The 11,526-nt window shown below is 44.4% G+C and overlaps 1 protein-coding gene across 1 annotated transcript in view; it reads right to left on the bottom strand.

Annotated features, from left to right (window-relative positions):
• Positions 1–1,624: 1,624 nt before the first annotated feature.
• Positions 1,625–11,526, bottom strand: part of LOC108802294 — a 71,377-nt gene continuing 61,475 nt past the window's right edge. The window contains 1 exon segment of the mRNA XM_018574161.1: positions 1,625–2,581. Coding sequence (XP_018429663.1) covers positions 1,625–2,581 — 957 coding nt within the window.

Here is an 11,526-nt window from a genome sequence, read left to right as displayed (position 1 = left end):
TCCACACTACATTCTCTGACAACTCTCCCCCACCGTCCACACTACATTCTCTGACAACTCTCCCCCACCGTCCACACTACATTCTCCGACAGCTCTCCCCCACCATCCACACTACATTCTCCGACAGCTCTCCCCCACCATCCACACTACATTCTCCGACAGCTCTCCTCCTCCATCCACACTACATTCTCCGACAGCTCTCCTCCCCCATCCACACTACACATTATTCTCTTAGCAGTGTCCTCAGCACTAAACACTCTTTGCGCCTCTGTATTCTACCTCTTTCCACAATGTCTGTACTACATTCTCTGGGAACCCCTTCCTCCATCCAAACAATAAGCTAAGCTCTCTCCACACCATTCACACTATATTCCCTGACAGCTCTCCCCCACTACATTCTCCGACAGCTCTCCCCCACCATACACACTACATTCTCTGACAGCTCTCCTCCCACCATACACACTACATTCTCTGACAGCTCTCCCCTTACCGTTTGCAGTAGCTTCTCTTGACGGATTCTCTTAATGTGTTTACAACAGCAATAATCTTTTGAGTTGTCTGTAAGTGTGCTTTTAGCCACCAAACTAAGGAACAGTCTTCTTCCTGATAAATTGAATGAAGTTCTTCTGCACTCTCCATCTATGTTAGAAAGCGATTTAAATATGTCTGTACATACATCCAAGCATTTACATCTATACAGAGATGGGTGAGCAGCTCGGGACGCAGACTGTTTCCATCCAGGGCCACTCACTTGTCCCTGTAAAGCTGCCCACACACCTTACAATTTATCTGCAGATTTTCTGTGGTCAGATGGAAAAAAGTGCAACAGATTGGCCCAGGTGGAGATTACTCCATCCACACAGTTAAGTGTAGATGGAGGAATCTGTTGCACCTTTGACCACAGAACATCTACAGATAAATTGTAAGGTGTGTGGGCAGGTTTAGGATGATGTAAACTGAGTGGCCAGATTATGACCACCTGACGTTTGTAGGCAAATGATCTATAATTTGGCGCTGAAGTTGCTAGAGGGCCAGACCATTATAAATAGGGAAGCAGGTTGGTTACCACGACAGTAGAAGTGATTTGTTTCTGAAGATACGGGGAAACAATGCGATTGAACAGCCTTTGAACGTGGGATGATTGTTGGCGCTCGGCGCCATGGAGCGAGTATCAGCAAAACAGCAGAATTCGTTAAATGTTCAAGAGCAGCTGTTGTTAAAGTGTTTAAAGACTGGACTGTCAGCCGAAAACCTGGGTCTGAACGTGCGAATTGTGGCCGTCAGCGACTAGTTAGGGCAGAACGGGGGGAGGGGCAAGACTGGTACAAGACAACAGAAGGGCTACAGTGCAGTGTCAGATTCCTCGCATCACCTTTCATCATCTCGTGGAGTCACGAGGCGGCCCAACGAAGTACTGATGGGGTGTTCCTGATAATCTGGCCACTCAGTGTAAATGCTTAGTTTTATGTACAACTGGGCACCACCCAGCACAGGCCACTGCACCCATGTGATGAGTCCTAGTTTTTTTTTATATCCTCCAGTTCTATGGACTAAACAGTTCCACCTGTTAAAAGCCATCGTACATTTGTCAACAGAATCATCAGAAACATCCTCTGTCGTCTAATTAGACTTCTTTTATTTCTAAATCATTTCCTGCAGCCGGAAAGCAGTGAGGATGATCCACAGTATGTTTTCTCTGGTGTGAAAGAAATATATGTTTCTCGGTGAAAGATCTTCCACAGAATGAACATGAATAAGGACGCTCACCTGTGTGAATTTTCTGGTGCCTAACAAGGGCTCCTTTCTCAGTGAAAGATTTTCCACAGTCTGCACAAAAAAAAGGACGTTCACCTGTGTGAATCCTCTGGTGTTTACCAAGGGCTCCATTCTCAGTGAAAGATTTCCCGCACTCTAAACATGAGTATGGACGCTCACCTGTATGAATTGTATGGTGTTTAACGAGGTTTGCTTTCTCAGTGAAAGATTTTCCACAGTCTGAACATGAATAAGGACGCTCACCTGTGTGAATTTTCTGGTGTTTAACAAGGTTTCCTTTCTCAGTGAAACATTTCCCGCACTCTGAACATGAATAAGGACGCTCACCCGTATGAATCTTGTGGTGCTCACCAAGGGCTCCCTTCTCAGTGAAAGATTTCCCACATTCTGAACATGAATAAGGACGCTCACCCATGTGAAGTTTCTGGTGTTTGACAAGGTCTCCTTTCTCAGTGAAAGCTTTCCCACACTCTGAACATACATAAGATCGCTCACCTGTGTGAATTCTCTGATGTTTCACAAGGGCTCCTTTCTGAGTAAAAGATTTCCCGCACTCTGAACATGAATAAGGACGCTCACCTGTGTGAATTCTCTGGTGTTTCACAAGGGCTCCTTTCTGAGTAAAAGATTTCCCGCACTCTGAACATGAATAAGGACGTTCACCCGTATGAAGTCTCTGGTGTTTAACAAGAGTTTCTTTCTGAGTGAAAGATTTCCCGCACACTGAACATGAATAAGGACGCTCACCCGAGTGAATTCTCTGGTGTTTAACAAGTGTTTCTTTCTGAGTGAAAGATTTTCCGCACTCTGTACATAAATGCGTTCGTTCTCCCATGTGAATTCTCTGGTGCTCAAGAAGCTTTTTGTTTTCAGTGAAGGTTTTCCCACACACTGAACACGAGAATACATTCTCATTTCTGTGATCTCCTACATGGGGGGAGGAAGATTCCTTGGGATTAGATGGATCTCTTGCAGTGTGAAATCTTAGATGGATATTTCCAATCATAGTATGTGAATGATCAGAAGATTCACCCTGATCAGAGGGATCCATTGATGTCTCCAAACAGTGAGGTCTGTGATGTATATTTTGTGTATTTGGATTCACTCCTGGAGAATCCTGTGTGATGACATTATCTTCTGACTTACAATCAGCAGATAATATAAGATGTCTCTCCGAGGTATTCCCGACATCACATCCATCTGCTGAAATGAAAATTTTAAAAAATGTTAGTAAGAAGAGTCATGTACAGTATGCTTATCTAATGGTCAACAGTTTTACAAAGGTCTGGCATGATATTTGGTACAACTACAACATAACATGAGATAATAACCTGCTGAGGTAAAGAATAAAAACACCCGAAACAACGATGACACACTGGGTAAAATTGTTTTGTTTATTAATGTCAGCTATGGGGGGTAATAGAGATGGACCTTTTGCTACATCCCTTTGTAGAAATATGAAATTATATTGAGGAATGGAGATAGACCTTCTATATGGTGTACAGTATCTCCTCCTCATTTGTTGGTCACATGACGTTATATTGAGGAATGGAGATGGACCTTCCATATGGTGTACAGTATCTCCTCCTCATTTGTTGGTCACATGACGTTATATTGAGGAATGGAGATGGACCTTCATATGGTGTACAGTATCTCCTCCTCATTTGTTGGTCACATGACGTTATATTGAGGAATGGAGATGGACCTTCATAAGGTGTACAGTATCTCATCATTTGTTGGGGACATGAGGTTATATTGGGGAATGGAGATGGACCTTCATATGGTGTACAGTATCTCCTCCTCATTTGTTGGTCACATGACGTTATATTGAGGAATGGAGATGGACCTTCATATGGTGTACAGTATCTCCTCATTTGTTGGCTATATGACTTTATATTGAATGGACCTATACCCATACATGGTACATGTAAAACCATCCCGAAAGGAGAACTAACGGAAAATGAAAACAAAAGACAGTAGACAGGGATGCCTCTGAGAACAGAAGCCAGTTGCTGAAGAAGTCAATAAGGACACCCAGAACCAGCAAAATTACAACAGAAAGGGTGAAACCCGATCCCAAGCCAAACTCAAAAATCCATTCGAACAGCCAAGCAATAGCAGAGCAAGAAGCTGGGTTATTCTCTTGAGAACCAGTAAGGAAAACTAAGCTTTCAAAACACAATGAACCACATCCAGGCAAAGAAAAAGAATAGCTTTCCGAAGACTTGAAGCACAGCAAGGAAACAGTAGAACAAAGACTTGGTTAAGGTGAAAGGCCAAAACCATCCAAGAATGATGAGGCTCCAGTAGAGCTGCAGCTAACGATTATTTTCAAAATCGATTAGTTAGCCGATTATTAAGTTTGATTAATCGGTTAAATCGGATAAACTATAAAATAAAGTTCAAAAAATGGCTCCAGTGATAGGACTGCTAGTTTGTATTGAGGTTGTAGTCCATCACAGGAGCAAGCTTGGACCGGTGGAAGTAAAAAAGAAAAAAAGATAGTGTGGTGTGCAATATAGTGAAATGGAAAGTGTAAAATTATATAGCAATGAATGCAGAATGGCAACGGCTATAGAGGACTACAAAACCCAACAAAAGCACATTATACAGCACAATGCAGAATACCGCCAGCTATAGAGGAATACAACAAATCCCAGCAATAGTACATTATAGCTGGCGGCATTCTGCATTGCGCTGTATAATGTACTATTGCTGGGTTTTGTAGTCCTCTATAGCTGGTGGTATTTAGCATTGTACCACTTTATAATGTATTATTGCTGGGATTTGTTGTACTCTTCTACAGCTGGTGGTATTCTGCATTGCGCTGTATAATGTATTATTGCTGGGACTTGTAGTCCTCTATACAGCGCAATGCAGAATATCACCAGCTATAGAGGAGTACAACAAATCCCAGCAATACATTATACATACAGTGTATAATGCATTGCTGGTATTTGTATTCCTATGTATAATGTACAGTACAATGTACCATCAGCTATAGAGAAATACAAATCCCAGCAATACATTATAGAGCACCATGTGTGGGAAAGTGCAGGCTTACCTGAGCAGTCTTCCAGCAACTTGCTTCTGAGATTGGACCTGTCTATCAGCGGCTGTCATCCCCCCACCCCTGCTCCTCCTTACTACATCTCCCCGCGTGCCTTGCCGATCGTGGATGGGCAGGAAATGTGAGGCGGGGAGGAGGTGCGGCGTGTGGAGCGTGGATGCGAGCGGGTCTGGCAGCGGCGAGCGTGAGGTGGGGAGGAGGTGCGGCGCACAGCGTGTGGAGCTGTGAACAGGACCAACTGATCGGAAGCCGATTAATCGATTATTGAAAAAGTTGACAACTTTTTCAATAATCGATTATGTCGATTAGTTGTTGCAGCCCTAGGCTCCAGGCAGCAACACCACCCGCCCTCATGTATGATCAGAAGTAGTGCACAAGATGAGATTGCCAGCTCGTACCCAAGTCCCCGCAAGATGTCCGGGCACAGGACCTGAGCCCCCAAAGTCCAGACACTGTGAGCATAGGAAGACTGCAGTGTAAGAGCCAATGGAGGACCCCCAGAAAGGGTGGCAAGCTTTGTGGGAATAACCAAAGGTTTGGAGCTCCAAAACTTAATTGGAAAACGAGAAGATCCTCCAGGAGACCAGGTCCCCTGTGCCTACCCTACCCCAGCCTGGTCGAATGGCGTCCCTCATAGGGGTTGCAGAAGGAAAGACTCCCCTAACCTAGAGGTGGACCTGAACCAGCAGACCAAGGATAACCTGAACCACAGTAACAGCCAACTCTGTTGTCCAGGAATTCAACTGACTGTCCCACAGGAAATTGAGATAGGATGTAGGGGTCCAGGAGGGAACAAGCAAATCAAAGTACCATGAAGAAATTAACCATCAAGCCCAGAACTCCCGTGCGAAGGGTCCAGGTTGGCAGGCTCCTGGCCCATACATTACGAGCATAAGAAAGCAGATTCACGTTTTGTGAAAAGAAGAGTTTTTTGGGTCGAACTGTAGTTCAGAGAAGATCCAAATAGCCAGCTGTATGCTGAGTTTTGAGTCACGGGAGGACATTCATAGATGTCCTTCTGTGACCCTGAAGAGAACTATGGCCTAAAAAGGTTGGGCCATATTTCTCTTCTAATAATTCTTTAAACCTTCTGATTAAAAGGGGACATCTGTTTCCTCTTGAGACTTTGAAACTGCTAAAAGCAGCTCAAAGATCTGCAAGAACAGCATGGAGGTTGCCGTTTAGTCTGACAACATAAAAGGATAGAGGGCTGGCATATAGGGCTGCGACCACCAGATATCCAGAGCCACCAGTGCGGCATACAGCTGCGTGTAGGACATCAAACCTCTGCAGTAAACATGCAGAGCTGCTGGTCCGACTCCCGGGGTCGGCATATGGGGCTGCAACCGCCACAATTTTCAAAGCCTCCACGTGGAGCCACAGGTGCCAAGATTCCTGGCAGCCATGGAAGCTACATGAAGAGGACCATCTCCCAGTACTAACACTGTCATATGTGTCCCCATAAGGAGCACACAAAGACTGCCCCCTTTGTAGATCCAGGATAGGGCTATCGCAGCCAACCCCCCATGTAGATAAGGATCTGAATGTGCTCGATGTGTGAGCTGGGCCAACTACAAGGATTTATATTATCCAGCTCGTCACCCAATTCAGATGTTTGTTGATTGAGGACAGACGAAAAAAGGAAAAATTCCTGCAAAAAGACAAGAACTAAGGTACCCATCAGGGAGCTTAGGTTTGTATTCCTTGACACTGGGTGGAAAACCCCCCGGCTGTGCTTTTGTTTTTTTTTGCCTAGTGTCCTACTCCTGAAGGTGGGGCTATAACCCAACCATCAAGATCTGAAGGTCTCCACTGTGTCCTTCAATGAACGGAAGAGAAATGTAATTGTTTGGGGGTTTTAATCTGTTTTTTAGCCAAAATTTCAGATTTTACCATGTGTGTGCAAAAAAGAAATTGCTTCGGACGGCAAACAAGCTAAGGTCTGCCAGCACCAGCATTGTGAGTTACCAGAAACAAGAAACTGTCCTGAAGAAGACTGCAAATGATATACCTTTAAGAGACCCAACACAACTATAGCCAAATCCAATCTCCCTAATTGAGCCCTGGCATTAACAAGGTAACGCAGAGCCTTTTTCCACCAGGAAGGCAATCCGCTTTCAGACAAAAAGATAAACTTCTCGATCTTGTCCCTGCAGAGAGCCGTGACGGTCACTCACGGCTCCCTGCAGGGATTCCCCCCTCGCTGCTCCTCCAGCGCTGACAGGAGGAACGATAGGCAGAGCCAGCTGTCATTCACGCAGCTGGGTGGATCGACAGTAATGTTGGGATCCGTCCCGGCTGCGGTGGTCTCGCGTTATACTGAGCTTTGGGACACGGGAGGACGCTAGTTTATGTCCTCCCGTGACCCTTAGGAGAACCATGGGGGAAAACACTTACCCCATAGTTCTCCTTTAAGGCAGCAATTCAGAATATTGGTTGCAAAGTGAAAATGAAAGTAAAGGCTACTGAGTAAAGGTAGGCAGAGAATGAGGAAGAGTTGAAGACCTCACTCCTGGGATATATGCCTGATGAGACACAGCAAACTTTCCTGTGCAGAACCTATTCACCCCAAAAGGAGAGCAGATCATTGGGGAATATCTGAATCTGGGGGTCTCCTACGATACTGAGCTGGGTAATGGAATCTTTCTGTAATATTAGCTGGATTTGGGGTCAAGGGTGGCACTTCCAGTAGCTGGTAACAGAATTTTCAGCTTCAACGTCTTGAGCTGCAGAGAGGATGTCCTACGTCCTATAGAGTTTTGTTAGTACATTTAAATAGCACTAATCAGGAGATGACGACCCCTTCATCCTACAATAGACTTCTGATGAATCTCCTTCCCAACTTTGATGGTCCACCATTTATAATTCAGTCTCATCTTATCTGATGATGTGAAGATCTGATAATTCTCCAACATGATCCCTTAAACGTCACACCTTCTACTCAGGAGTGACATAGAACTGTGACCTGTTCCCTCCATAGTGTCTGTTACTTACTTGTGTTGATCAGTAGAGAAATGTCATCCTGATCACTTTTCATCATCATCCCGATCTCCTCCGTGGATGGCTGGTCACCCCCCACATACGTCTCCACTTCTTCCTCTTTAACCTCAACTTTTATGATGATCCGTTCTTTACCCTAAACCACAAAATAATAGAAAATTAAATATCTTTTTAAAAATGTAAGCAATTTAAGTATCTGAATGTGTTCTGATGTCAGGTTCTTGTAGTCCCTGTACATCAAAGCTTGACGGGGGGGGAGAAAGAAGCAGCACAAAGAGCCAATCAGCTGAGGGGCAGGGCAATAAGGTTCATGCTGACTAGAAGAGAAAGCAGAATGACAGAGAGATAAGCTCATCAGTCTGCTGCTTCTCATTTTACTGCCTGGTCAAAGACTGGAGGTGGGACAAGACCTGGAGGTGTTACTGACCTGTAGCAGAGAAAGTCAGGTCTCCTGCTGTGCCCATTTGAGGGCAGGTCTCCTACCTATTTCCTTTGAGCCCAGGGCGCCAAGGAACCTCACCTTGAGGGTGTATCATCTTGCCTGCATTGACTCACAGAAGCAAAAAACAGCACCACATAATTTAGCATGTGCCCTTTGGAGGACACAAGGACAAAGAGAATCCATGATGTCACATGACTGGACCCAAGACCCATGGAAGAAAATTTTGTTTTTTAAAATAATAAAAGCGGCAGGTGCTCCACAGGGAAGCTGAAATGGAGAGGGTGGAATGGGTGGGAGGCCTCATTTCAGATGTAAACCGTAAACCAAGAGACTACATAGAAGAATGTTGCTTCACAACAGTTCACAATGACTTCTGTGTTCCATGTACCGGGTTCCACCTACCTGATCATGGTGAGGGATGTTCTGATCTTTCCGTGTACAATCCCGGGAATATAGAGGATGGGGACATCTCTCTGGTGGGTTTGCGTCAGTGAATGGTTCCATCATGTTGTCATTGAAGGGGTCTTTGTGTCCTTCTGAAAACTCCTCCATCACACTAGCCTCCTTATCCTCCTCTTTTATCTCTTCTTTAACAGGATTATCACAGTGACTCTGGTTTATACCCTGAATATTGAGAACAATGACATCAGATGTAACAACATAGATAATGAAGAGGTCAAAACGTAAGTATCTGCTATTATTCATATTTTTTCTATTTAACCTTATGTGAGATGTTGTGATCTTCCAGTGTGGAATTCCAGGAATACAGAGGACGGGGACATCTCTCTGGTGGGTTTGTGTCACGGAATGCTTCTATCATGTCATTGAAGGGGTCTTTGTAGTCTTCTGAAAACTCCATCACACCAACCTCCTCCTCCTCTTTTATCTCTTGTTTAACATCATTATCACACTCACTCTGGTTTATACCCTGAATATTGAGAACAATCATTTCAACTGTAACTACATAGGTAATGATCAGGTCAGAAAGTATCATAAATTGTTTTTTATTTAACCTTATGTGAGATGGTGTGATCTTCCTGTGTGGCATCCCGGGAATACAGAGGACGGGGACATCTCTTTGGTGGGTTCCTCTTACTGGATCCATCTGTAGGAAACACACACACACACTGACTGAATACATTGTTTCTATGTGTGTATCAGATGATGGGGGATCTAGGTGGACCCTCCGTACTGCACTCTCCTCTTACCCGGTGATGTGAGGGGCGGCTCATTCTCCATCACGACGTCCTTGTAGAGATCCCGGTGTCCTTCTAGATACTCCCACTCCTCCATGGAGAAATAGACAGAGACATCCTGACACCTTATAGGAACCTGACACACACAATGATACAGTCACCATCCAGACACATCCCTTGTCTGTTCCTGCATTATGTCCCAGAATTCCCGGCACCGCTCACCTCTCCTGTCAGCAGTTCAATGATCTTGTTGGTGACTTCTACAATCTTCTTGGCACTGTTTAACTCTGTTGCCAGGCAGTGAGGTGGAGGCTCTGTGATGCGCGATGTTCTGTGAAGATAGCTGCTGAATGTTAATGGCTCACGCGATATTTTGTCACTATCCTGTAAATCCTGTTTGAATAAAATAACAATTATAAGTGCAGACTTCCCAGAATCCTCCTGATCTGTACTTCATCATTAAACTGGTCACACGTTTGAAACAAGACTCTCATTAGACAAATGCCGAATCGCTTCGATTGTCAGACCCACAGTACCCATGCCCCGCAGGATCCAGGACAATGTTAAGAGTGGGGTTGGCTGCAAGAGCGCTCTCTGCATTCTGCACTTATGTGCGTATCAATTAAACTTCAAACTTTATGCAATAATCGATGGCTAACATGGTACAGTACTTTACTGCTACTACAAAAAGCATAAGTAATGGAAGAGTGTAATTTTTACAACAATCATTGTGCTGAAGTTTTTACGTGTCTGTGAAATTCTTGCTGATATCAATTATATTATATTTAGGGGGTACAAGGACTTTATCATCAGTATACATTGTATATGGTGTTTAGGCTCAGGTTCTACTTACCCCTTTTATGTGCTATCATAGTACATCATGGTGGGGAGTCTCTCCCGGAATTTTCACCATCCCATTAAGCAAACAATAGACTTCTCCTACCATCATTTGAGAGAGCAATGACTTCTTCTGCCCTGATTTGAACTTCTACTGCATGTTTAGTCAGCTACCCTCTATTTCCAGATCCATAGAAGACATTGTGTCATTTAGCTCATGATGATGAGAGCTAACAACCACCAAATGGCTTTATACACTGATAGTGTCTCCATATTTGTTATATATCGACCATAAACCATCCAATGTGAATGCACAGTTGGATAAATGGCTCTATATTTAGGAAGTATCTGGTCTATAAATGGCGGCTCTGGATGGACGGTTGGATAAATGGCTCTATATTTAGGATGTATTCGGTGTATAAATGGCGGCTCTGGATGGACGGTTGGATAAATGGCTCTATATTTAGGATGTATCCGGTCTATAAATGGCGCCTGTGGATGGACAGTTGGATAAATGGCTCTATATTTAGGATGTATCCGGTCTATAAATGGCGGCTCTGGATGGACAGTTGGATAAATAGTTCTGCCTATGCTATAAATCATAACAGACCTCACAGTGAATTTGGAGGAAGACGATGGGTATGAAGGAAGGGGGTACTGGGAGTAAATATAAAATAATATCTTATTACCGCCTCTGCTGCCGGTTCCTGCGATGTCTCCTCTCTACTTCCTCCCAACTCACCTCTCACCTTTTCACTCTCACATTACGTCTTGTTTATCCTCCTACATCACTTCCTGTCTGTACTTGTACATCACTTCCTCTCCGTACCTTACATCACTTCCTGTAGGTGTCTTCCACGTGAGATCACCACCTTGTGTTGAATATAAATACTGCAGTCTCTGTTATGTGTCATCATTGTGTTTGAATGCTGTGTCCGGGTTTCATGGAAGCAGAAACCCGGACACAAGATGTCAGGCAGACAGGGGCGACCAAAATTAAGATAGAGGCTACTGGCCCTTCACTGTACAGTCTCGACTGTGATATTTACCTATGAATGGGTGGCACTATTTACATATGAATAAGCCGCGACTCAAAAAAAATGTCTGTGCGTCGGGTTTTGCTTGAAGAAAAGGTGGCAACCCTAGCTACACCGCCTGCATCCCCACATTCTGCACCCCCACATTCTACACCACCAGCACCCCCC

The sequence above is a fragment of the Nanorana parkeri genome, unplaced genomic scaffold (genome assembly GCF_000935625.1).
Source record: "Nanorana parkeri isolate BGI_ZX_2015 unplaced genomic scaffold, ASM93562v1 scaffold2782, whole genome shotgun sequence".
In the NCBI taxonomy this organism is placed as follows: Eukaryota; Metazoa; Chordata; class Amphibia; order Anura; family Dicroglossidae; genus Nanorana; species Nanorana parkeri.
The sequence above is the reverse complement of the archived record's forward strand: the minus strand, read 5'-3'. Positions and strand labels throughout refer to the sequence as shown.